The following is a 26,834-nucleotide window of genomic DNA, read 5'->3' on the forward strand; positions in this document are numbered from 1 at the left end:
GGCAGAGCTTTGCAAGTTCTCATGGTCTTTGGTGAACCCTGAACTCTCCTGTGGAGCACGAGCACTGGTTAAACCCTGCCCAGCAGGGATAGGGAAGCAGGATTCTTGGGTTGGGTTGTGCCGCTCTTCTCACTGCTATGGCTGGGTCTGACAAATAGATTTATGAAACGGTCATGAATAAAGCCTGTAAACCCCACCGTGTTTCACGGGCTGAGCTTTCTGTTTGTGGTGCTTGTGCTCTGTAAGACCAACTCTTCATTCTGTGGGAGTTTGCTTGGTTCTCACAGCTAACATGAGCCACATGTTATTTCAGAGAGTTTGCAGTGGCCTAAGTGTAAAGATGATTAAATGCAAAGAAAGGAGGGCGAGTTGGTGGGATGGCAACCAGCAAAACAGAGAAAGTCACAGTGTATTCAATTCCATTAAAAATGTGTATGTGTGTGTATGCACACATGTAAGAGAAAAACATGGTCTATACATCAGTTCTGAACATGCACAGAGACACCCAAATCACAGACACCCCTGTAACAGAAAAAAATTTGGACACCGCCAGATATAACATACTCGATTGACTCAGAGTATTCCCATTCCCACAGAAGACACAGCTTTGCAAATTTAACTTTGGCGCAAGAAATTTCAGTTTGGGTGAAAGCTTTTATTTTTAAGAGTATTTATTTTTAAGAGCATCCATTTGGCTTCCTGAAGTGATGCCCAACAGAAGTAGAACATGGCATACTAGAAGACCATGTAGCTTTATGCTCCTATTATGTCAATATGTACCCCTCACCCATTCCACATGTGCTCCCGGTCATCATTTGGCCACCAATTTCCTTCCTGTTTTTTTTATTTTTAGATTATATCCAAAAATAAAAATCTTAAACTACTAATGTAGTTGTACTTTCTGTACACGAACATCGTATAGATACTAAATAGCAGAACCTTTCACATGGTAAGCATTGAGCCTGGTTTTAAATAAGGGGGAAAAGAGACTGGGTAAACTACTCAAAGCCAAAAACACAGCACAGGAGAATTCATATTCAAGACCTTCCAGGATTCAAGTTCAGCATATTAGATCACTCTTTCCTGCAGTAGTGTTTTTCTTTATCTAGACTTTGCCACAACAACAAATCAAACCCATCCAAAGCCAGAAAGCGTCAGAGATGCCATTATCCACAACAGACTCACATCAGGGATGAACGTGACTTGCAGTACCCAGAGGAAAGAAAGTAAAGTGCTGAAAATAAGATATTAAGAGCCAAATTAATTGGTGACATAAGCAGGTATAAGTACATTGAGTGAAATGGAGTAGCTTATGCCTGCAATGAATATAACCGTAAGCATTTAGCAGGTTCTTCCTCGAGTCTTTGTTTAAACAAATCTGAATTTATTAGTCTGCTGCTGAATAAATATGATAAATTCTTATTGAAATTATCCTCTGGTGAGCAGCAATAAATACTAGGCAATATTCTTTCAAGCAATCCATTATTTTAATCTGGCTAAGAGCAACTCCAGGTTTTCTCCGTGCACAGACAAAAGTTATCTTCAATACAATAAGTGAGTGTAAAATAGCGTGATGCTGCAAGTTTGGGGAGGAACAGGAAAACATTCCAAAGCTTGGTACCAAACTGAGCAACTCAGACACCCCATTTCCTTGGAGTTCATAAGGTAACAATACAGAACGTTTCCATACATCATTTACAAGCTACTATGAAATGCCAGAGGTCAAAACTTCCAGGGCATATTTTAACAGGGAAAATATGCACTGCATGTTGGATCAGCCTTTGTGATATTACAAAAAAAAGTGGAGTAAAAACATAAACAGCATTTGTGATTAGGAAGAAAAAAGTCACCGTTTGTCAGACGTGGTGTCCAAAGATGCTTCAGAGTTTATTTCAATAACAAGTACTTAGATGCACACACACAGGCCCCATAAAGGAAAGGAGGGGAAAAAAAAGAAAAAAATCATTTGCAAAGCATCCTATTTGTGCTCTGTTACCCAAAGGCACATGCAGAGTCACCTCAGCACTTCCCAGCGTCCTCCAACTGCGGCGTTTAACAAACCTTGGTGTTGTGAGACACTTTCAAGCATTGCATTTTAATACCACAGAAGATAACATCCTTTGGATGTTTCAGTCTTCAGACTGAGGCTCGGGCTGCTGCCTGACTTGATGCCTTGCACAGGGACCGAAAGCAGGTGGTGCCTCACCTTTCACATCTTCCCTCCGAAACACCATTTATGGCAAACCTTCAACCTCCGTTAAACTCTTGGTGCAGCAGCGTTGGGCGGTGCACTGAGGACCTCTTCCAGACGGGCCACAAAAGCCCTCATCCTGGGCACCCTTCCCTGCCCGCACCAGCTCTGCCTCCACCTCCCTGCCTCCATCTCCCATCCCACGTAGCAGCAAAATGTCTCAAATACCACCACAACACCTGCTTCCCAATGCAACCGTGCCTGACTCTTTGTACAAAAAAAAAACTTGAAACACATAAGCACATAATATAAAATCTGCATAATGGGAGGGAGACAGAAAATAAGACAATTTAACTTAAGTGATTACACAGACATAAACTGTCTGCCAAAGGGACATGAGACAATCATACTGTACTTAAAAACACATCTCGCACACCACTTTTCCCATGTTTAAAAGAAAATAACACTCTTTAAACCAGAGTAATTTGCTAAAGTTTAGGGCCCCGTCAGCCCTGGGCTTTCCCCAAGGCCCAGCCACAACACCTGGGGAGCCCGCGGTGGGGAAGACATCTCCCCGCTGGCTGCGTCCCCTCTGCCTCCATCCTGGTTTCACACCTGCTTCAGGTGAGACAGCACCTCATCTGAGTTAGGATGCCCCAGTGGATAGCTAGCTCAGCACAAACCCTGCCAGATGTGCCTCAAATCATCACACTTTGGTGTTTTGTTTTGGTTTCTAAGGAAATTTGGATCAGTGGAGTGAATTCACATCAGGTTTGTGCTTTGAAATCACATGCTTGTGGTGCACCATCCGGCACTGGCAGCTCTCAGATTTGGTTTGTTTTTGAATCAAGGTGCCAGACACAAATGCCCTTACACCAGAAGCCCTCCAGGTCAACATGGATGTGTTTCAAGCCATGGTGAGCAACTCTGCTGCAGGTGTGTTTGTTTCAACTATGTGGTTGCCCATGTGGTTTATGGTTTATATCTCACATTAAAAATTGAGAGTAACCTTCTCACCTTCTCGCTCCCCAAACCAAAACAGTGTAACCCTACTTTCAGAAAATACAGAAACAAACAGAGTTGAGAGGGAAGAAAACACTGTTGCACTGGAAGATGTAGTGCTGCTTTGCAAATTCTTAATTGTCCCCCTCCTTCCATCCTTGGGCTTTCACACACATTTATTTTCTTGATATCTCCTTGAAGCTCACCCTGCTTCTCTCGAGGCCCAGCAGACATCCCACCCAGTACACATCCAGCCCTGGAGCTGAGCCACCCTGCCAGAGCAGAGGCCATCCCACACAGACCAGCACAGCTCAACCAGAGACCCTTTTTTTTTTTTTTTTTTACAATACGAAGCATAGACCTTCACACCCTTGGTCATTAATATACCCCCTACTACAGCGGTGTATTTTACTGTTTAAACCAAAATGTGCATTGTTTTTTTTCTAAGCCATTCCTGCTACTACTTTCTAACAGCAGGTTGTTTTAGGGTCTTCTTTATTATCTTCCAAAAATTACAAGGTCCAGCAACAGACTAATTCCTAACAAAGATGCTGCTAATCATAAACAGAAATGGGTCAGACAACAGCTTCGTCTATACTTAAAGAAACATTGCACTGCTTGCAGCCTCCAGCTCTTCACTTTGGCTTTCCTTTGAAACTCCAATGATGGCACCTTTGTCTATGTATTTTTCTATCTCAAACACCCCTGCAGTTTACTGCTATTTGCCTGTGAAAACACTGGTAACTGAGGATATCTTCTGCCAAAAGACACCCGTTGCCTTGATTCAGTCCCTTTGCACAGAAGCCTTCACCTGACAGAAGTAACTCTGTCCTTTCCTCCACTTCTTTCCAACCCACCGAACAAGTGCATACACAGAAACAACATCTACATGAACATGTTTCATCAGGAGTACATTGCTCTGACAGCGAACTGCCAGGTTTCCATAAAACCTGTCCGGGAAACGGCTGCATTTCAGATGACTCAGGGAACAAAGGCTTACAGAAAGTCACTGCATCTGCACCAGATCTTCTGAATCTCCTTTCCTCCTCACGTCCTCCCACTGGTCTTGTTTCCCCCGAGTATCTTCACCCAGCAGTTGTAAGGGAAAGCAGATACAAGAATACACTATTGTCATTAATGAATTGGCTCAGTCATGCCGTTAACAGCCCCACTTAATTGTACAGTAGTATTTGCTTGGCAGCTTCTCCCACCATAATGTAATAACAACCCACCGCACTGTCCCAAGTGAACTACCAGGGCTCAGTTTACCATGTCACTTTATTCTGTACACCAACTACCCGAAATGCTATCCACTTGACTCTTACTGCCCTGTAATTAAGCATATAGTCAAGATTAGAGTAGTCAATATCCGTCTCGGCTTTCATGACCAACCCAGAGACATGAGGTCAAATAAAGAAATATCACTGTACTGGGATACTTACCAGCAGCATCCTCATTAATCATGAGGTCCAAGATGGTGGTTTTAGCTTTTTGTAGTAGAGAAATGAAGTCAAGATTATATATACAGCTGGCCTATCAATAGTAAGACTTACCAAGCACTCCCTTCCTGTCTCATCAACCCTGTCTTACTGTTAATTAAGTCCCTTAACTTGAAGTAACCAGTGTGCCTGGAAGCGTAATGCCCACAGAAAAAATCAAGACTTTCACCATTTCCTAAGTAACCACGAAGGCTACTTGTGAATGGCTCTGGACACAGCCTTAGAAAGACAAAACCTCATCTGAAAAAAGAAATCGGAAATATCCCGTGCTATTTTTTCCGCACCCAGGAGCACAGCTTTATATACACGTAGAGTATTACTAAAAGCTAACCCAAACCCCCCATTTAGGAACAGAAGTAGCTTTATGTGATACCTTTAATCTGAGGATCATGAAGCACTTCTAAAAATTCAGTAATCCCATCTTGCAGACAAAGAAGTTAATGTACAGCAAAACTGCTCAACTGAAACAGAGCTGGAGAAAATAAAACCCTCAGCTCTGCTTACTACATGGCAGAGCAGACTGGTTTTTCTTTTTTTACTTTGGTGCTATGTCTAAGATAGTAAAAACTATTTTCATCCTTTTACGAGGTAGGTACTATTTTAAAAGAGTGCATTTTCGAAAGTATAAATCCTATTTCTTTATGCTCCAAAGACTTATTATTCTGCTAATTGACCATGCCAGCTTCACCACAATCAGTCAAGCTGCACGGCAAGCTGAGGAGCTGCCTGCTGCCTCTGCTAGCAAGTCCTCCTTGCAGACTCTCATCCTGGTCCTATAGGGAATCCATAGTGGCAGCTGCTCCTGGGCTTCGGTAGGAAATGAAGAACCTCCTCCAAGCAGAGGAAAGCTATCCTACAGAAAAGGAGACCATGTACAGAAACTCAGATGTCACTGTTTCTATGCTCCTGTAGACAAGAAATACTTGTAATTTCCAGCTATTTAAAATGCGATGAGCTGAGTCAATGAGAAAGGTCTGATACAATTGATCGCAGAATAAGGAAACAATAATACTTAGGAACCAACATGGATTTCTTTTTAACAACAGTGTAACATGGCATGTTACTAAAATAGTAAAACATGATAAATACAGAAGACCTGTCCTCCACCAAAGATCTGAGTGCTGGAATCTCTATTTATGTATACATTACTAGCAACTGTATCCCATTACAGTATGATTTTCAGTTTAGTGCATGTGGTTCCTCCCTGCTACCCCAACAAGTCGCGTAAGAAATCATGCTGTTCGAAACAGCAGGAAAAAAAAAAAAAACAAACCCCAAAAAACCAACCAACCTCTGGCTACATAGTTGTCTTGCCTTGCAACAGGAAGCTTTCATTTACTGCCCAAAGCATTCAAACACAGAAATATGTTTTCTCCCTCCACACACTTTAAATATTCATCCTGGCCATTCCCAACTTTTCCCTTTCAGTATTCCCTAAGAAACAGCCATATTTCCTGTCCGGCTATTGCTAGACACTCAGGGTCAGCTATTGATAAAGACCAGAGGAGCGACATGGGGATGGGGAAGGGGATCTGGCAACAGGAGTCTGAGAAACCTGAGCTTCATTTTCTGTTCTGCACCAGCTCGCCAGGCAACCCAACCTCGGTGAGCTGCCAGCGGCCGCCATCTCCCAAAACCCAGCGCTTGGTCGACAACGGTGCATGGTGCCTGCCGTCCCTGCCGCCGCCAGCTCAGCTCCTCATTTGGGCCAGCCCAGCTGCATGTGGGAAGACGCTGTCGCCGTCACGGACATTTGGACTGACACCATGAATGCAACAGGAGCCCAAGGGAATCACCTCCCAGCAAACCTAAGTCACAGACACCCAACATTTTATCTCCCCAAACCACAGTCCCAGTCTTCTGGCATCGGTCCTCCAAATGACCCATCTTTTTAGAGTTGGATGGGGAACACATCATGTAGTGAAAAGCACCAGGCCAGGGCAAGGGGACCAAAGCGAGATTCGTGTATGCTGTGTGTTGAGGGGCCAGGGCAGCTGTTTTGTTGTGTCTTCCTACACAGCCATGGGCTTACTAAACAAAATGCAGGACTTGATGTTCTGAGTTACACAAACATCAGTCACTGTCCACGTAGACCACACAACCAAGGTGGGGTGTTTCGAGGCAGCAGGGAATATCTGGTCATATGTTGAACTCTGTCATTAAGAGAGGACTCCAGTAACAGGCAGAAGCTTTACTGTATAAAAGCAATGGGGGGGGTGGGGAACAACAACTTTTATTTCCCTTGCAATGGGTTTGGCCCAAAGATTTAAAGTAAAAAGCTATAAGTGCAGCTAAATGAATCGCAATTAATTGATCATAAGGTATGCAGGCAATTGATCCTGGCTGCACCTGCTCATCAACGCTAAAGATTCCTAAAACTTTCCCTCTACTGCTGGAGACCAAGGTCCAGCTCCACTACACCTGGATGACAGACCCACAACAGCCTGAACTGGTCTCTGTTGGAGATACCCAGGTAATGCCCCCTGTCCTCCATGACTGCCCCATCCAAGCATTCCCACCTTCCTCTTTGCACTCGGTGGTGTTCACCCAGACACATCGCCCCATGCCAGGGAGCCAGCTGAGCCCGTGGAGCTGGCACAAGATGCCACCAGTGGGATCAGAGTAGTGTCAGCACCAATGCAAGACGGGCAGCAACTGTCCACCCTGCACCAGGGGCACCAGGCAGGGCTGCAGCTGCAGGCATTCTGGAGCACTCATCCTCCTGAGCCTGGAGTGGAGAAGAACCACGCAAGAAGTCCATCGCTTGGCACCAGACTGTAGAAGCCCTGAAGTCCCCCTTTCCCAGCTGCTCTACCGCCAGCTCCAGCAGAGCCAGGAGGTCCCCCTACCTGCCCAAACTGAAAGAAAAAACATGGAACAGTTAAGTAGAGGGGTTAAGTGTAGGGGAGCAGACATCTTCAGTGTATTGTACTTCCTACGAAGAGTCTCTCACAAGCAACTCAAGCTGCCCAAAGTGAGTTCAAGCCAGCTCTTTCTTCCCTCCCTTTTTCACCCTACTTCTCTTCACAGGACCACACTCATAATGATGGAAGATTTTGAGTTAAAAGTGTCATCTACATAAAGGTTGCCTAGATACTTTGAAGACGAGTGCCACAGAATGTGTGCAAATAACAAGATTTCACTTTATGTCATATTTAAAAGAAAATGCACCCAATGCTACCACTCTGCACACAATGGGAAAGAGAACAAATAATGAGTCCACATCACACTGGTAGCACGACTGAAGCTAATGGCTTGGGGGGTTGCTTCCCCCACACATGTTTACACCGGTAAAGTGAAACCCACTTATTCCGGAGAAAAGAGGAGTCTGAATCAGAAGCTACCCAATCTTTTAAATACAATTCTGTAATTGTGAATGCAAAGCAGCTCTGGTCTCAGAACATTCTGCAGACTTTAATTAATTAAGGACCAGTAGACTTTCCAAGGAGATGTCTCCCAACTCTACACTAGAGAAGCAATATCCCAGAAAAAAAAAAAAAAAATAACAAAGAAAGATGCATTCTGGACCTTGCATGAAAAAAGTAAGTGGAACACTGTACAGTGTGGGGAGGCGTCAAACACCTTGGACCATTTGACTCGCAGCTGGACTCTGCAGCCTCTGACATATGTGGCACATCAGCTCATGTGTGACACGAGACTTTGCAGCAAAAGGACACGTTTACACATTAGCCTGCAATCGCGCACCCATCCTCTGCTTCTCTGGAGGAGGGCAGGCTTCCATCTGAATAGATCAAAGACTTCTGGCCATGGAAAATAAAATAAGCTCGCATAAGGCAGCCAGGTGCCTCCTAACACCCTACCTGCTGCTGCTGGCCATCCGCTGGCTGAAGACCCAGAGCAGCCACAACAGCGCTGTTAAACAACTAAAGCCAGCAACGTGCAGATTACACTAGCACCCTCAGATAGGATGACAAGAAAATCATATTTCAAGGAAAATGTATTTCAAGGAAATGACTCCAACACAGGGCAGCGGCAGCTCAGCACATGGCTGTGCCAGGCACCACTGTGGCCCAGGAAGCAGAGCTTGCTGGGGGAGCATCTCCTAACCCCCCCCCCAGCAGTGGGTCGCTGCACCCAGGGCTGCTTCACCGCAGCCTCTTTGCAGAACGAAAGATGCAGGGAGTGAGACGCTTCAAGAGGGGGAGATTTCCTCTCTCAGCAAGGGTATCATTTAGCAATTTGTTACATGCTCCCAACCCCATAGTTTCCGAGACTCGTGGAAGAACAAAAGCAGCTGCTAATCAAGATTCAAAATTACAAGGCTTGCCTTGCAGAGAGAAAGCAATACCTAAGTCATATCTGCTTTTGAGAAGGCTACAATTCACATAAAAGCTGAGCGAAGCTGTATTTTCTCTTCTATCACTTTAATTAATTGTGCAAAGAACAGGGTCGAAGCAAACATATTCCAAAGCATGCTGGAGTTGAAGGTGCCTTGCAGCCCCACAGCTTTTAGTTTTCATTATGAAAAAGTGGATTTTTGCTTATTACTATCTTAAAGAAAAATAAACAAACAATAGGCTTAGACTGTGAGTCTTCTAAAAGGATTTGGTTTTCACACTTTACCTTTGCAACAGCCTTAAGCCTCATGTCTCACTTTAATATCTACTTGGTTTAAATTATCTAGTTTCACTTTTTCCCAGGAAAAAAAAATATTACCATGTTCTGGCAGGAAGGGCTTTTGCAGGGTTACAGCAAGCCAAAGGGAAACAAAAAGGCCTACTACCTACAAACAAATAGCAAACAGTAAATCTAAGGTGAAATGAGTATAATTAGGTCTTCAAAACTGCTGAATCCTGTTCTAGGAGTCCTGATGACCAGACTAGAGGTGGATCAAGCCAGCAATGCTCCGAAGAGATGAAGATATGGCAGAAGTTAAGGCCTGTCCTAAAAGCAACAAGGGCCAAATCAAAGAGTCCTCACCCAAACCCAAGCACAAACATGGACATATGTCACTGTCCTTCACACTGCCAAGGATAAGGAGTATGCAGAAAGGGCTCAAACCCAACTTTAAGGCCCAAAGCTCAGAGACGCTGACCTTGTTCGTGTAGCCCACAGATTTTCCTCCCTCTTACTTTACCAACACTTTCAAATAAAACCCATTGTTTGGATGGGAAAATTTTCCAAAAGGAACAGAAAAGGCCTCTTCCCCACCCCTAGAGATCCACCGGTGCAGTCCCACACATGCACTCACACTACCTTACACCCTTACGCACCAGGGTTTAAAACACTGTAATAACTGATTCTCTACTAATTTGGAGAGGGGCTAAAACCGTACAAAGACATCCTTTATCTTACAAGTAGACCAAAACAAGGCAGAAACAAGCTCATTCTTAGCCTTATAAAACAAGCCTTTACAGATAATTATGTTTTATTACTCTTCATTTCATGATGATTGTGTTACACAAAACAAATACCAGATGCTTATTTGTTGCATTGGGGGGGGGGGGGGGGGGGAGAGGAGGAATCTCTGCGAGCACTGCTGTAACCAGCCCTGCTTTTAATTAAACACAATAAATGCATAAAAATTAATACTGTTTGAAACCAGCAGGTAGGAAGCAAATGCATGAACTGTAGCTGCTCAAGGACCCTCTCCCCTCCGAGCTCCTGCTGCAAGAGCAGCCACTCATGCCTATTGCTCAGGGCTGGTGCTCTCTGAGCAAGGCTCCTTATGTACGTGTTTCCTGAAAAAAGAATACCAAACTTTGCAGATAACTAAAAGCTTAAAAAAAGCTGGGGGGTGTGGGGGGATAGCAGGTTTTAATGCTACTTCTGTCAAAGAGACACACAGACTCAGCCAGGAAAACCATGTATTTAAGAGTCAAGTAGCTGAAAGATGGGGGAAGAGGAGGCAAGGAGGTATAAAGGGATTTCTGGTGACCTTAAAATAAAGCAACCATCCAAAATGGGCCAGATCCTTCAAATGTTAACTGGCCAGACTCATACAACATGCTCCCAAATGGCCTCACAGAGTGTACAGGACTGGACCCCACGCCTGAGATGAGGAACACACATCTGAAACACGGGGACACAACCAGAGGGAGGCAAAGCATGCCCAATAAAACAGCAAAAATGGGACACTGTTCCTCAAGGACAGTAAAACACAGCCAACTTTCCAGCAATAGCCAGATGTCAGCCATCCACCCCCCCAGAGGCACCACTAGGAAATCTATTTCCCATTTTCAATGGTGGTTTCCTTTCTCATTTTAATTGCAGTAAGATTCAATCACGGGTTGACAATAGACACTTCTTACTCAAGGCCGATACCAGCCCTATGTTGTAAATCCTGTTTTCAACATCATGCCTGATAATGCTTTAATGTTCTGCAAAAGAGACTGAAATTGTGTACGCAGGATCTCATTGCAGTGGGGAGCCTTTTTCTAGAAAGATTTTTTTTAAAAGAGAGATTTTTAAAGACATAGTGCAGCAGTAAACACAAGGTAAGTAGCAGTGGGATGGTTTCCACACTTTGCTGCTCATTTCCAGGTTTCCATCTGTTGCAATTATTGAAATTGAGGATGGGTCTCCTCTATTATCCTCCACCAGTGCATATTCTTAACCTACTTCCTAATGAAGTTTGTTTACAAATATTCATTAGATTCCATGCTTTATTAGCTCAGTCAGTTAATTATAAGACCACGTTACCACGAAATGCAATTATAGTAATCAGTGCATTGATTATTGTGAAACACGGTTACCCTGAGACTAAAGTTAAAGTAAATAAGAACTATTGCTATAACCAGTAACCACACCAACAGGGCAACCTGGGATCACACCAGTATCTCTAAATCCTTAGATCTCCAGTTTTATACCCAAACAACACAGACGATCTCACTGATAATTATTTCATGATGACCTGTGTCAGAAAGATTTTTCATTAAAGAAGAGTAAAAAACCTTTTTGCTAGAAAGGACTGTTATTACAGGCCGCCAGAAACACAGCTAATGGAACAAAAGCCGAAAACCTGTTTTCACTGCAGTTCACTGATGTTTCGATGCACAAAGCCCAGAGACGCGTGTCCGGACGGCTCCACTGGTTATTTTGATTCTCAGCAGCAGTAACCGAAACGGACACCGGCAGGCTGGGGGCAGCGAAGAAGTCCTGCGAAAGATGGCAGGTGCACAGTGCAACGATTTTTTGACACCTTCAGAGCAAACGGTCAAGACAGAGATGAGGATCCCCGGGCAGAGCAAGGGGTGCTCAACCTCCCAGCTCCACAGCAAAGACGGAGCAGGGTTTGGGGAGAGGCGACACGGGCAGAGGTGGCAGCTGAGAAAAGAGCCAGCCCCACGGTTAGCTCCACGAGAGACATGCAGAGAGATTAGAGACGAGCGGGGGCTCGGGGGCTCCCCCGAAGCCCTCGTGCTGGACACGGAGCTCGGGGAGCAGCGCCCGCCTGCGGCCGGCCGAGGGGCGGCTGCCTGCCCCGGCCACGGGGCCTCTGGCCGAGGCGGGACACGCTGGGTCGCTGCCCACGCGAGGCCCGGCCGGGGGCAACCAGGCGCTGGTCGGTCTTCCAGTTCTCCTCAGCCCACCTCCAGAGACCCAGAAACGGCATTTACGGGCAGAGGGGACAATGAGGTGCTGACTGAGGTTGTTCTTAGCTGACTGAAAGCGAGCGACCGCCCGCTATCAACAACCCCGGTACTACTTCCTAACACGACACCTCTACAGAAGCCATCTTCCAAGGAACAAAGCTAAGACTTTATTATCATTCTCTGCAATCAAATTTTGGGAGGGGCGTAGAAGAGCGATCGCATTTGTGTACGCGTGAGCTCACAAACTCACCCCAGGAACGCCGTTTATGGCAGGGGGGTCATTTACCCGGCGAGGCGAAAGCAGCAAGAGCCGGTACCCACCAGCTTTGATGTGTCACCCACCTGCCTTCACACAGCTCCAGCCGCTTGCACACTTTGATTATCCCAGCTTTCCCCGCCACCGCTTCACTCAGTTGCTTTAATCTTGCCACAACAGCAGCACCGTGAAAGAGAAAGGGGGAGAGGGAAGAGGGCGAGAAAGAGAAATAAAAAGAGAGAGAAGAGATGAGGTTCCGGGCTGGAAAAGTCAACTTGATGGAGGAATCTGGAAAGATCTGACATGCCGTCAGCCGGAGATGAAAGCGCTAGAAATATGGGATGTGTTGCGTGTTTATTAAAATGGTGGCATGATTCTCATAAGGAAAGCACATCTTTGATACCTGCTCGAAATCACCCCCATGAAAGAGCCACCCAGCAATCTAGGACTGCTAAATTTACCACCGTTTTATCTTTTGTCAAATATGCATAAAAGCTCCTCAAGACACGTGTCGAATCCAAAACTAAAACAAAACGTATTTTAAAATCTTGCTTAAACTGATCCACATGCCAGACCAACCATCAAGCCTGAGATGATGCCAAGTAGTGAAGGGAAACCTAATGCCAGCTTGAATTAAAAAAAAACTTGCAGAACTGTAGTTAAAAAAGAAGGCAGGGAAGGGGGGAGAGCAGTTATGAAAATGCGTGATCACCTGAAATACTTCCCCACCTTCAAAAAGTGTCGCCTTGAAATACCTACCTGCTTCATTCACCTTGCTGCTATCAGATTTTTTACTACCCTCACTTTTGAGAATTTCGCTGGCACTTAGTATGCAGGAGCGGTGCATGGGAATAGATCCCGCTGCCATAGATAATGCGGTTCTAAGGGAAACCCATCAATTGTTAATGGCCATGCAAATTGTTGAAACTAGAGAGTTATTCACAGTTATCTCGCTGTGATTTGGTAAGTGTCCATGCCTGATGTGATCACTCACTTGATATATTATTCCATTACAATTCAAGTAGTAACCTTACCTTTCCGTTTTAGGGAAAAAAGCGTGAGAGAGAGTGGGAGGGTGTGGGGATGTTATTTGTTTTAAATTATTTTAAACAGTCATACATACCTTCTCATGCAAAGGTTTTACAGTACAATAAATCCCTCCCTGAGACTACAGTTGTGCCTTACCAAAATGTTAAAATCCCTCTGATCAGAAACTAAAGGAGTTTAGCGTGTAATTTCAGACCCTGATCTTGCAAAGCACTTTCTTACGTTTCAACCATACACATGGTTCCCACATCCTTTGTGGCACTGGATATTCCAACAGCAGGTTGCACTGTTTTACATTTTCTGATCAGGGTTTTCTACTGGTTATACTAAAATTTGCTGACATTTAATAAGCTATAGGCAACTCCTCAAATCCATAATGCATTCACTCTCTTGCAGCACTAACTTACTGATCATTAATTTTCAGCTTTACTGCAGCTCCAACATATCAGATGCCCTTTTTTTTTTTTTTTTTTTTTTGCTTCTTGTCTGAGAATTATTACTTTTAGCAAAGTGTACTTTGGTTTTTTATTTTGTTTGCTCATTTTAAAAGAGGCCTTAAGGGGGAAATGTTACTCTTCTTTATAAAGTAATTCTGAAATCACAGTATTAAAAAATAAATCCTATAATTATGTTTCCCATTAGGATTAGATAAATTATATTTAATTAAAAGAAAAATCTGCTAGCACCCAGCACAATGGTTGGTGGCAAATCGAGGAGATGAAACATTTATGTGTTTATCTTCCTGAGGCAGCTGATGGAGTCTATGAGCAGACACACCCAAACAAGCCTTCAGAGATATAAACTTAGACATTATAAACAAAGATTTGTCCTTCCTTTCAGATAAAGGTTCTGATTTTTAGAAGCAGCCTGTGATTTTATTCTTGCAGACTACAGCAACTACAGTTTTGATGGTCTTTCTGGTAGTTACACACCGAACTACCTGACTGCACCAGGAATTAATTCCAGGATTGCAATAAAATGTCTGAAATTATTCGTGGGGCAAAACACAGTATCAGAAGTCAAGATCTTCTAGGAGAATGAAGAAAATCAGGATTCCTAACCAAACTCTGCCACACTAACCTCTCTCCGGCACCGCTGTTGGGCAGGTGATGTTCTCCATCAGCCTGACAGCTGTAGGGGCCATAACACATACTGCAGTTGTAGGAAACGATTTATACCGTGCTGCCTCCTTTTACAGCCTCGGAGAACTAATTATTAACAGGACAGGGTCCCCCACGTACACTTTGCAAACATTACGGTATGCATTTTCCATTTAGGAATCGCTGCCAGTATTGCTACGCACAGCCCGTCAGCCTCGCGCTCTCAATTTTGTTTAGGAGCTGAAGAATGATTGATCTTATTGATTTGTGTCAACAGTCTGACATGGCCATATCGACCGGCGGTAATTTTGTGGGAGGAGCTGGAAGGGGAACTGAAGATAGCATTTTCTGTAACACGCCATCCTGCCTGAAGAGAAAATGTCGTTAGAGATGCTGGTACAGCCATCGACAGGACCGCACTGGGATTCGAACCGACGCGAGCGACAAAACATTTTCCATCACTGTGTTTACAGCAAATCCACTGCTAAACACCCAACTGCATAATTATAATCTATTACAATTATGCAAAGAAGTAACATTTCAGAAAGGCCTTCTCATTTCCCATTCTTAGCATTGAATACTTTTGTTTTGCAGCCAATCAACTAAATTAGCCCTAATTCTGTTTCATTCACAAACACAAAGAGTATATTAGAGGGAAAAAAGTGAACAAACGGGAAATTCACTTAGGAAACCAGGAATTATTTTGTTTTCATGTATTTCTGGACTAGAAACCACCATGGGGAAAAAAGTCAACTTAAGGCAGAAGAGCTTTACTGAATTTGCTAACTGCACCACAAGAACCCTTGGAGGAGTGATCAGAAATGGCAGTGCTTCAGCGCCTGGAAAAGTGGTGGACTTTGGTAGCATCTGAGGGAAGCAAGGAGAGTTAAAAGGCTCATATACTAAACGTGACCACGTATCCTGACCTCGGACAAATGTCAAACTCCAATAAAGCTTTTGTGGGCTTTTCCACACTGATACACGCAGCAAACAGCTGCTTTATGCTGCCTCTGACAACTATCACATTTTATCAGAAAAGGTCACAATTTAGACCTACACTCACTGTTGCTTTCTGAGAAGCAGATACAGAAAACATTAATGAATAATATTTCAGTTTTACATCGCGCTTTCTCTAAAACATTATGAAGCAGTAAAGTAACCCCCAAAAACGCTCAGGGAAAGCAAAGCATTCTTCCCCATCTTAAAGACATTAGGAAACGTAACCACGGTGGCCAGTGGCAATCCTAGCCGTCGGACTGCGGTCCCGAGACCACGCATGCTACAGGCAGAAGGCGCCAGGACTCCTGCGACAGCCCTGCCAGCACCACACCGCACCCAGGGACTGCAGGAGCGAGGAGAACTCCGTCTTACTGGAATATGAAATGGGATTTAGCCAACGCAAACACCCCAACTCTACCACCTTTCAGGGAACACCCGCTTAGCACCCCATCTGCATCCCTGCCAAGAAGACAGCGCTACACCACCCGAAAAACTGAGGTTAAATCTCAGTGACAGGCGGTGGGAGAGATGAGAGGGGAAAACACAAGACAGTTAAAGAAAATGGCATCTTCTTTCTCTCGTTATTGAGGAGGCCTAAACCTCCTGACCGGCTTCAAGTGGTTTTCTTATTCTAAGAAACGGTAACATTTTAGGAAGTCAGATTGCATTTGGAAAGCCATCAGCCTGGCAGCACTCACACCAGTTCTTTCCCAGCAAAGCAGTTTAGGCACAACATTTTGCTGAGATAGGGCCTTTATTCCTTAAAGCATTACTTCCCTCTTCTCATGTGAAACGAATCTCCTCTCTTTTGTTCTCATTTGGAATTCATTCCTTAAACTAGCTTCTCCCGCACCACCGCATCGTGCTGATCTCCATCTCTCTGCTTCCAAACCACCTCCCCGGCCCCGCAGTGCCCGCACTGCAATATCAGCACAGGGACTGCTCCAAGAACCCTCTTCGGTTTCTTCCAATGCATGGGTGTCAACTGTTATAATTTTGTCCGTAAGTGGAAGAAATAACGACTCCCACCATCCTCTGGCCTGGATCTTTAATTGCCCCTGTGCATGGCCACTGCCGCAGGCCCCTCCTGCGCCAGCCCCCTCCCTGCCTGCTCCGGAGATGTGGGGATGAGTTGCATCAGCATTACGTGGCATTGATGTTCCCTCCAGTTGACTGAGGAGGCTCCTAAATTAAGGGCAAGATAGTGATGATATCCTGTTTCCTCCTGAAATTTGGATTAAAAAAAAAAAAAGCCACAGAAAACTCTATGTAAAAGCATAGCATAGCCGGATGAACAGAAGGAGGAACAAATCCACTGCTCAGTGTAAACCACGAGAAGGCTTTGAAACCTATACATCCCAAAATACTTGGCAACACGGAAAGCTGCAGAACCTTAAATATAACCTGAAGTTATACTCACACATTCCCACATGCTGAACTAATCTCCATACGGCATGGGACAGGAGTATATATCTTGCATCATCATCTAGGCATAGCCAAGTCCTTGAGAAGTCAGTCACCTTAGCAGCACGGAACACGGCATTTAACTCCCTTCACAGGCCAGACAGTTATCTACGTACCTACCAATTATTTTTCTCTGGTTAGCAAAACGGTTTGTTTACCCAAGACCACAAAACTCTGTGGATTTTCTGAAAGAAACCCTGCAGAGAGAAAGGGAAAACAATCACAGATAATACTGCAGAAATCATCAGATTACAGCACACGCTCTTCACTCACATCTGTTGAGTAAATAAGTGCTTCATGCTGACCAGTTTCATTTACCTCCCTCTCCCGCAAGCAGCTGCCGGTTTACTTTCCAGTGGGCTGTTCCAGGGCTGTATGTGGGGCAAAAGGATTAATTCCAGCAGAGTCAAACCAGTAGCCTTTTTCACTCATGTCTGTCTTGAGCTGAAACTCCTCTCATTCAGTCCCATCCTCCCAGAGAGACACACCACGTCAGAGCTGCACAGATGCAAAGAGGTCTATGGCTGGGAACAGCCTCAATGCAGCAGAGAGCGGCAGGCAGCAGCATGCAAGTCCCCCCCAAGAACCCCAAATCGGCCACCCCTCTCCCTTAGGAGCAGTTTCAGTGAAGCTCCCCTTAGGCTGGTACAAAAAGTCCTGCACAAAGTGAAACACCCGGCCAGGGAGGGCGAGAAGGCAGGGGCACTGCGGGATGCTCTGCAGCACCTTCTTGCTGAGGGCACCTCGCTGGGGGCACAGCAGGGCTTCATCTTGCCCGAACGGGTAGCTGGAAACATTAATTTTAGCTCAGTTCTGATCTGGGTTCAATAAACCCTTCAAACTACCCATTTCAGGATTAATTCTGCTTAAAATTAAAAGTGACGACTCAGATCATGGTTTGGTCTGAGTTCTGTTCTATCGCCAAGCGTCTCTTCAGTGATAATTATTTACCAATAAATTATCCTAGAACAATTTTGCCAGGCAGGAAAAATAAAAGCAGAGCCCCTCTGGCCTTGAAAGCAGCATTCACGTACGTTTCTGCATACAGAAGACGCCTGCTCTGGACCAGATCAACCATCTCCTGTAATGCTTTGTCACCACAGAGCCTCGTATGAGATGCTTCACAGAAAGACGCAGAAAAGCCTGGGGCAAGCAATTATAATAATAACTCGCCCCACACGAAAACTTAATTACTTGAGGTTAGGAGGGTGCCTGGTTTAAGGCCCGCGGGCAGGGTGGGCTCCTCTGCCAGTACCTGACCCTACACACCCGGCCACACACGCTGCGGCGCTCGGCGCCGCTTGCACAAGGAAACACGCTCACGCGCACACGTCCACCCTCTTCCACCCCTTTTCCGAGAGGGAAGAGCCTGGTGCAAACGGCCAGGCTGAGGTCACGAGCTCAAGGATGCTCCTGTTGCCCCTGCTCCCAGCTCCTGCCAGGCCATCAGCCCAGAGCCTCCCAGGTGGAAGCTCCTAGCCCCCCCCCCAGGCGCTACTTGCATTAAATCAGCACCGACAGGCACATAAGGACACTTTGCAATACATACAGAGAGCAGGAGGAAGAACATGATAGAACAAATCCCATATTTCTCAGATGTACGTTAAGGGTTTGTTATTTACTTGCTTACTGCATTTTGGAATAAACACACTGTAAAACAGGCAAATTTCCAGTTTCTCAAAAATTGATATTAAAATAAAAAAGCAGTCTGGTGGGGATAGGTCTCTGCAGGAGCCAAGATACTCTGGGAAAATGCCCAAGATCTCTCAGTAGTTCTTGAGTTTCATCCAAGCTCCTGAAGCAGCCTGGTGATACACAAGATGCATGGACTGGTTCCCACCTCAGTTCAGATGTCCCGGACAACAGCCACCCTCAACCTGGGTGATTTCTCAGCCCTGTCCTAAACAGCTGCAAAGGAACTGACTTGTGAAGGCTTTTAAACAATTCCAAAAATAATTCAGTAAGTGATTAAGTTTGGCATTTACATTTATATTTTAATACAATGCACTGAAGCTCAGTATGTTGAAAATATAAGAATTTTGCCTTTGTTCAAAACATGCACATACATGCGTATGCAGCATCTAGATTATCATCACATGTTGGACGGGCATGCCTAAGCCTTACTTCAGGTTTTCATGCGAGTCTTGTGAGTGGCAAAGTCATCCCTAGCGTCTAAATCTACCACTTCTTTTTTCATATGTGTATTTTATTCCTGGTGGGAAGGAAGCGAAACTAAAAGTTGCTTTTGTTCCCGTTCTGTGCTTACTGCACAACTGTAACCTTTGCTCAGGACAGCATTTACACGGGTAGGAGGTTCAGTCGTGATTGACACACGTTCCACCAGTAGAGTGCACACCAGGTAAACCTACCAGGTATGAGAGATCAATGAAAACATTCGGCTGGATATTTTCACCTGTAAAAATACATACACAACCCTGCTCAGTGCTGTCACATGCCCTGCAGAGATGTCTCACAGGCATAAGCACGCAGTGTGCTGTTGCGCTCTCTCTCTTCTGCCAGCGCCCAGCAGCTCCAGGTAGGTCCTTCCCGTAGGCTCCTCCTCAACCGCACGCCTCCAACCTCCTCTCGCAGAACCAGTCTCACCTCGTGAGGTCCTGCGTGTTTTGCCTGCCTTTCTCGGTTCAGTCTTGATCACACAGGCTTTCTGAGAATTGACGAGTTGAAAAACTTAAGTCTCTGAAAAACACCTCGCTACACTAGTTGTCCTCCACCTAAGTTCACGTTTCTCCAAAAACACATTTTTCGCTCACTTCCCCTTCTCCATCCTACTCTCTTCAACCCTGTTCATTATTTGTTTTACCTCTTTGTTTCACTACCAGCATTAACTTAAGCTATCCTGCGCAGATATGAGCAAAAAGCCTCCTTGAATGAGCTTTTGACGAGACTTTATGTTTTTGGATACCATCACTCTCAGTCTTCCAAGGGCAGGGTTGTTGCCAACCACAGGATGCACCACAGACAACATCATTTACTTTCCTAGAAAGATTCCCATTTTGGTGCAAATCTCTTCTCTGCATCTGGCTCTACTAAAACATCGCATTCCTCCATTTCTTTCAGTATCCATAGTCATTTATATTACCTTCCAAAAAGTAATTATTTGGAACCAGTTAAGCCTGTACATGAATTCTGCCTTTGTTTAAAACACATTGTACATATGTATATATTTAGACTGTCATTAAATATTTAAGAGGCTGTCTTCAAACTTCAGCAGCAGCACTGTTTATTTGCTTAACCCTTTGTGAAACAAAAAGCTTGACACTGAAATCCTACCATGGAGGAATTCAAAAAGCCCAGCTGCCCTAGCACTGGGTGACAAAGGCCAACTTTGACAGTCAAGGACACTGTAAAGAAACAAGAGTTTTTCTTTGTTTTCCTTTATATCCTGTTTGCTAGTAGTTTAATCATGATAATGCAATTCATTTTAGTCTGCATCAGCTTTATCTGCTGAGATGCATAACTGGGATACAAATTAATTAGCTTTAACATACAGATGGATCTTTCAATACAATTCAGGAAGACAGTCAAATAGGCACATGCCCTTCCCTCCTTCTTCCAGACGAAATAAGACTCTATGCATTTTCCATAGGTCAAGAAGTCACCTTTCTTGGCTTTTTCAATCTCCTAGAGAGGAAACAACTCATCCTGCAGACAGGTGTACATTGTTCAAACCCAACACCAGATGTTGCAGAATAGATGAAACCCCATCACAACTATCGTGCAGTGTGCACTGGCACCAAGCGTAACACAGTATAACACTACCACCCTATTGACACAAGATTACCATGTTTTAAAATCTGGTCACCTAATTTACACGGCTTGGTAAGGCCTCTACCTGGAGCCAATCATTCATATTTTGCCCTGGCAAGGACCGGTATCTCAGGGCCAGCTCTCCATGGCCAGGGCACCCACATTCCTGCCTTCCACACAAAGTGAAACAGCGTAAGTGTCACAGCAGAGGATGGGAAAAACAGGCATGGAAGAGCGCAATATGCCACTTTCCCAACTCTATACGTATATGCAAAGACTCATCTCTTAGAGAATACATTTTTCTTCTTTTAGATTAAAACCTTGAGGACACATTGTTAAATCCAAGCCCAAAAAGCCCCAAGAGAGCAGCTCTGCGTGCAGTTTTCAAGGCTCGGCTGTATTTAGAGACAATTCTCTCCCAAGCACTGCAGCTTCGTTCACAATCGGATGCTGCTTCAGGTGGGGCAAATAGCAGAGTCCCTCCTACAGCCTCCACACCTGGGTTACACATAGGGACAGAAGCATTTCAACTGGCTGACCGCCCTTACGCTACCTTGGGGATGGGATCTTGCTGGATTTCATAAAGGGAGCGGAGCACCAGGCATGGTCCGCATTCGCACAGGAGAGACAGAGAACGCAGGCCACCGCAGGACACGGTGCTGGGAGATCAGCAGATGGCATACTTTGCTGCGAATCGGCGCCGAAGCAGGAGTGCGAAGGGGCAGCAGCACGCTCCGGCAGGTGCGCTCGCTCAGATAAGATGCCGGGTTAAAGAGCTTCAGCGTTTGCAGTTGTTCGCCAGAGCGAGCCCGTTCATCTCAGTGGCCCGACCACAGATTCAGCCTGCCTAGATTCTTGGAGTAAACTTATTTCCTTGCAATCTTTTTTTACTTCCTGCCTTTAACAGCAGCATTGCAACAAATGTTGAAGTCCCCATACACCACCCCAGACACGGCCACACCTTAGTGGCACGTATGTCCTTTGTATGAACAGCATGGTGTAGCAGTTGGGTTCATGCTTCCGTATCCCCTGAGGGTTGACACGTACAAAATAAGCGGCAAAGACACTTTTTAGGACACCTGTGGGGAGAAATCTATCTTTTTATTGGACCAAATGGCATAGCTGTAAAAAAAAAAATTTAATACGGCCCTACTCGGGTCAAACCACAGGCAGGTATGTTTGGTTTTATGACAAGTCGATAGCACACATGCTGTAGAACACAGCACATAACCAGGACTTTTCCTATCTGTAAGTTAGCTCCAGTTGCTGAGATCTATGCCAGAAATCAGCACAGTCTGCAAGGCTACAATTGTCAGGTCTCCCTTCTTCCCCCTCAAAAAATATTCCCTAAAGGAGATCACAAGCCAAAGGGACTCCCAGGTCACGAATAACACGAGCTTAGCTTAGTATCCCTACCGATCACTCGGTACCACCGCTGTATCGCTTCCACATGTGCATCATTTCACCGCTCACCCATCAGTTTTCCGAAAGTGAATGGGATTAAAAGTCCACCAAGTATTTGCACTGCTATTTCCCCCCCCGCTCTGCGGCAGATTTACAGTAACCGGAGGGAGGGCGAGCAGAGTTCGCTTCCCAGCGTTGCGGTGCTGACCTTCCCAGTCTCTCCCAATCCCCTGTGGATAGTTTCGGTGGAGAAACAGGCAGCCAGCTGGAAATTTTGATCACCATTAATGCCACCGTAGTTTCTTCCCAACTGCTCTCCAAGAGTATTTTTCCACCCACGTTCCTCTGTGCATTGCAAACCCCTCTAGCCGTTGGCAGCTATCGGTGCAGCTCCACTGCACGCTACTCAGCGCTATATGGCTGGTCTGTTTTAATTCAGCGTCTAACTCCTGCTACACAGGAAACATTCTCATGCGAAAAACTTCATATATAGACACCTGCTCTGCAGCAAACGTAGCGGTGATCGGCATTTAAATGAACTAATCAGTTGCAAACGTCTTAGTCAGCATCGCAGTCCTGGAGGTAATTCCCAGGAAGCGATTTTCCCGGCAGCAATGTATACAAACCTGAAAAGCAGACTGGAAGACAAGGGCAGCACCACAGCGACAGAAAATTTGCCTACACAGTGACATTACCAACAAATGAAAATAAAAATCAGGGAAAGCCAAGAAACTAAGCATTCACAGAAAACACATGCCGTGCTCGTGCCGCCAGCGTATCCTCTCACACGTAAAAATCAGAAACTCAGGCACAGGACACGAACGCAGTCAGCGTTTCTTTTTCCTCCCTTCTTTACCGATGCTGTGCTGGTTTGAACAGAGAGGAAAAAGACAGCAGGGCAAGTCACTGCCTCGTCCGTGGAGATACACGGACGCTGGCCAGACACACACCGCTTTTTGGAGAGAGCATCCCGGCAAGCACCCTCAGCAACTAACCCACCGCAGGGGCCAGTCTCACGGGCGCGTTGAAGAGGGCTGAGGACTCGCGCAAACTTTGTCCCGGGCCAGGGAAAGCACAGGGCATCGACCCCAAGAGGCACCGGGGGCGGCGGGGGGACGGACACGAAGGGCAGTGCCAGATGCCAGAGCATCCTCCAGCAACATCTTTGCCGCCGGCCGTGTTCGCGAAGCCAAAGGGCTGCGGCCGCAGGTCATCGCTCCCCGGGGCGAGCCACGCCACAGCCGCCGCCGGACGCCTCCCCGCCGGCTTCCCCGGGCCAAGGCAGCGCCTCGGAGCCAGCCGGCAGCCTCGCCGGGGACAGGAGGAGCGAGCGACCCGTCCGAAGGAGAGACCGCGACTTTCTTCGGGCCCGCGAGCAGCCGCCAGCGCCCGGGCGCACATCTGTCCACATCTGCCCGGCGGCCGGGGCCACCTGCGGAGCTGGGCACGCCGGCACGGCCCCGGGGACGCGCGCACGGGGAAGGGGCACATGCCGCTCACTTACTTTTCGTATTCGGCGTTGTCTCGATCGCAGCGCGAATCCTTGTGCTTTTGCCAGTCTTTGCCATGCTTGCAGGTGGTCAGGAGGACAACATCCTCTCCGTTATGGACATGATATAAGGCATTCCTGGTGTCTGACCCTATCCCCGTCAGGTACCTTTTCCCCTTGAATACCAACATGTACTTCCTGAGAGGAGGGATGGTGTTAAACCTCAAAAATCCCTTCTCCCCTCCTGTCCTAGGATGATCCTTAGAAAAGAGCGGGATAGAAACGTCAAAGTTGGGTCTGAAGTTTTCAGTACTGATGCTGGCTTTGGCCAGCATGGCCTGGCCGATGTCGAACCCCACATCCTCGGTGTAGTCGGGCCAGGTGCCGGAGTACAAGTTAAAAATCAGGTGGTTTCTGCCGTTGTTCCACAGGTGGAGGCTCTGCACCTTGGAGCGGAGGTTGTGCACGTACTGGGGGGAGAGCTGGTCCCGGTCCAGCGTGTCCAGGCTGAGGACGAAGAGGCAGGCCTGCCCGGGGTCGGAGGTGTAGAAGCGGGAGCCCTCGATGGCGGCCAGGACGTTCTGGTAGCTCTCGGCGATCTTCTCCCCCTTCTGCTGCGGGTAGACGTAGACCTTGAAGCCGTTTTTCCGGCACTGGCCGAAGTCGAAGCAGGACTCCATGCGGCAGCGGCGCCCGCGGTAGAGGCCGGCGCTGGCGTCCCGCCGCTGCCGGGGGGAGACGCGCCCCCCGCCGCCGCCGCCTCCGCCGCCGCCGCCCTCGGGGCCCGGCCGCTCGGCGGGCGCGAAGGGCCGCAGGGCGTCGGGGAAGCGGGGCCAGGGCCGCTCGGCGCCGGGGCGCGGGGGCGGGCCATGCCGGCTACCGGGCGGCGGGTGCCGGGCCGCCCGCAGCCGCACGCCTCCCAGGTAGAGCAGCAGGGCGAGACAGGTGCCGGCGGAGAGCAGCGTCAGGTAGCGTTTTTTGGCCTGCATGTGTCCGGCGGGGGTCCGGGGGGCTGCGGAGGAAGGGCGGGGGCGGCCCGAGCTCGCCGGGCGCCGCTCTCAGCTCCGCTCCGCCATCTTCCCGCCGGCGAGCGCTTCAAACTCTCTTCGCCCACCTCCGCTCGGCGCCGTTCCCCAAGCCGCCGGCCGCGGCCGCGCATGTGGGCGACCGCCGCAACTTTCTCCCCGCCGGTCTCTCAGGGGCGGCGGGCGGCGGCGGGCCGGCGGCGGCCCGGCGGGGCGCCCCGCATGCACTCAGGGGCCGGCCCCCCCCCCGCGCGGGGCGGGCACCGGGGCAGCCCCGCTCCCGCCTTCCCGCCGCTGCCTGCCCTCTCCTCCGCCACGCTCCCTCCCGCCCGCCCCTCCCCGCGCCGCCAGCCCAGCCCAGCCCGGCCCAGCCCAGCCCGGCTCGGCCCGGCCCAGCCCGGCCCGGCCCCCCGCCGGCTCACAGCCCGCGGCCGCCGCGCCGCAGCCTGACGAAGCCCTGCATCGCCCGGCGCGCCCCCCCCTCCCCCGGCCGGCCCCGGCGCCGCTCGCTCCTCGCCGCGCTGCCGCTGAATGGCCCCCGGGACGGAGCGGCGGCGGCGAGGACCCTCCTCCCTCTCCTCCTCCTCCTCCTCCCTCTCCTCCTCCTCCTCCTCCTCCTCCTCGCCCCTCCCCCCTTCCCCGCCTCCCCCGGGCCGCGGCAGCAGCGGGCGCCGAGCCGCAGAGCCCCGCGCGCTGCCCGCCCTGCCCTGCCCTGCCCGCCCGCGGGCTGCGACCCCCGCCTCACCCGGCCCCCCGCGCGCCGCCCCCGCCCCGGCACCGCCGCGCTGACCTCATCCAGCCACGCAGCCCCGCACCCCCATTGGCGGGGCGTCACGTCCGGGGGGGCGGGGCTTCCGCTGCACCCATTCATAACCTGACGGGCGGGGGGCGCCGCCGCTGCCGCCGGCGGGACGGGCGGGCAGGGTGGCGTGATGGTACCGGGGGGTTCTGCCGGGCGGCACCGGCGCCAGCACGCCCCGCAGCGTTGAGGTCCGGCGAGGCCCGGCCCAGCGCCTGGGGTCCTTCGCCGCCCCCGGCCCGGCCCGCCGCCCCCCGCCGCCGGTGCAGTCCCCGGCCGGGGGCAGCCCGGTTCCACCCGGTTTTTGCCAGCGGTGCCGCTGGTGCTGCTACCCCCTGCCGAGCGCGGAGCCGCCCCGGGGTACGGCTGGGCTGGGAGCGTCCCGGGGGGGAACGGACCCAACTGCCCAAATACGGGGGCGAGACCCAGCAAAACCCCGTTACGAGGCGCCCGGCAGCAAGCGTCCTTCGTGGCGTGGGCAGGGCCGGGAACCGTGGCTGTGGCCGCCCTGGCTGCCCTCCCGCCTCGCCGGCGGGGAAGGCAGAAGAGAGGGAAAGATGAGGCTCTGCTGCCCGAGTGGGGCTGCTCTTAAATCCGGGGGCACCCAGCGCTCCCCGCCATCGCCGGCTCCGGCGAGGGCGTGATGTGGGTGGCATCCCTCGGGAGCAGGCCCTGCGCCCCGCCGGGGTGGATGCTCGGGGCTGGCAGACACCGAAAAAATGCAGATCAAATGAGTAGGCTGCGGGGAGCTGCCCAAGCACCTAACCATCCCTGCAGCTACACGTTTGTGCTTCATCTCATCCGCTCCTCGGTGTTGAATTCCATCACCAGCAGCCCGGGTTACTGGGGAGAGCCCTCGTCCGTCCGTGGGGCAGGCTGGTCGGTGTGGCAAACCCAGGGCAGGGCCCGGCTGGAGGGGCTGGTGGGAGCGCAGCCGGGAGCCCTGGCTTGCTCCGGCGTACACGGCGCTGGAAGGGGCGATGGTGCCGCGGACGGGTGTACGTGATCCGGTCCTGCTAGCTCAGCAAATAATAGTGGGGAAATCGGATGGGACAGGCTTCAAGCTGGTTGGACAAGACCCTGAAAGTCAAGAAACTGTCCCATGGTAAAGCCTGTGCCAGCGTGCTTTCCCTGCCGCTCGTATCCAGCGTTAAAGCTGTAATGGATTCGCCTTCCCCGGGCTGCGATCCCACCTCCCACTCTCCTGCTGCCAGATCCAGAGGTGTCTCGCACCA

At 48.7% G+C, this 26,834-nt stretch overlaps 1 protein-coding gene across 1 annotated transcript in view; it reads right to left on the bottom strand.

Annotated features, from left to right (window-relative positions):
* Nucleotides 1–25,108, bottom strand: part of EXT1 (exostosin glycosyltransferase 1) — a 181,438-nt gene extending 156,330 nt beyond the window's left edge. Inside the window, exon 1 of the mRNA XM_075023849.1 lies at nt 23,791–25,108. Within this exon, the coding sequence (XP_074879950.1) occupies nt 23,791–24,764 (974 nt within the window). The 5' untranslated portion in view covers nt 24,765–25,108. The remainder of the gene's footprint in view (nt 1–23,790) is intronic.
* Nucleotides 25,109–26,834: the final 1,726 nt, after the last annotated feature.

This window comes from Buteo buteo, chromosome 3 (genome assembly GCF_964188355.1).
Source record: "Buteo buteo chromosome 3, bButBut1.hap1.1, whole genome shotgun sequence".
Classification (NCBI taxonomy): domain Eukaryota; kingdom Metazoa; phylum Chordata; class Aves; order Accipitriformes; family Accipitridae; genus Buteo; species Buteo buteo.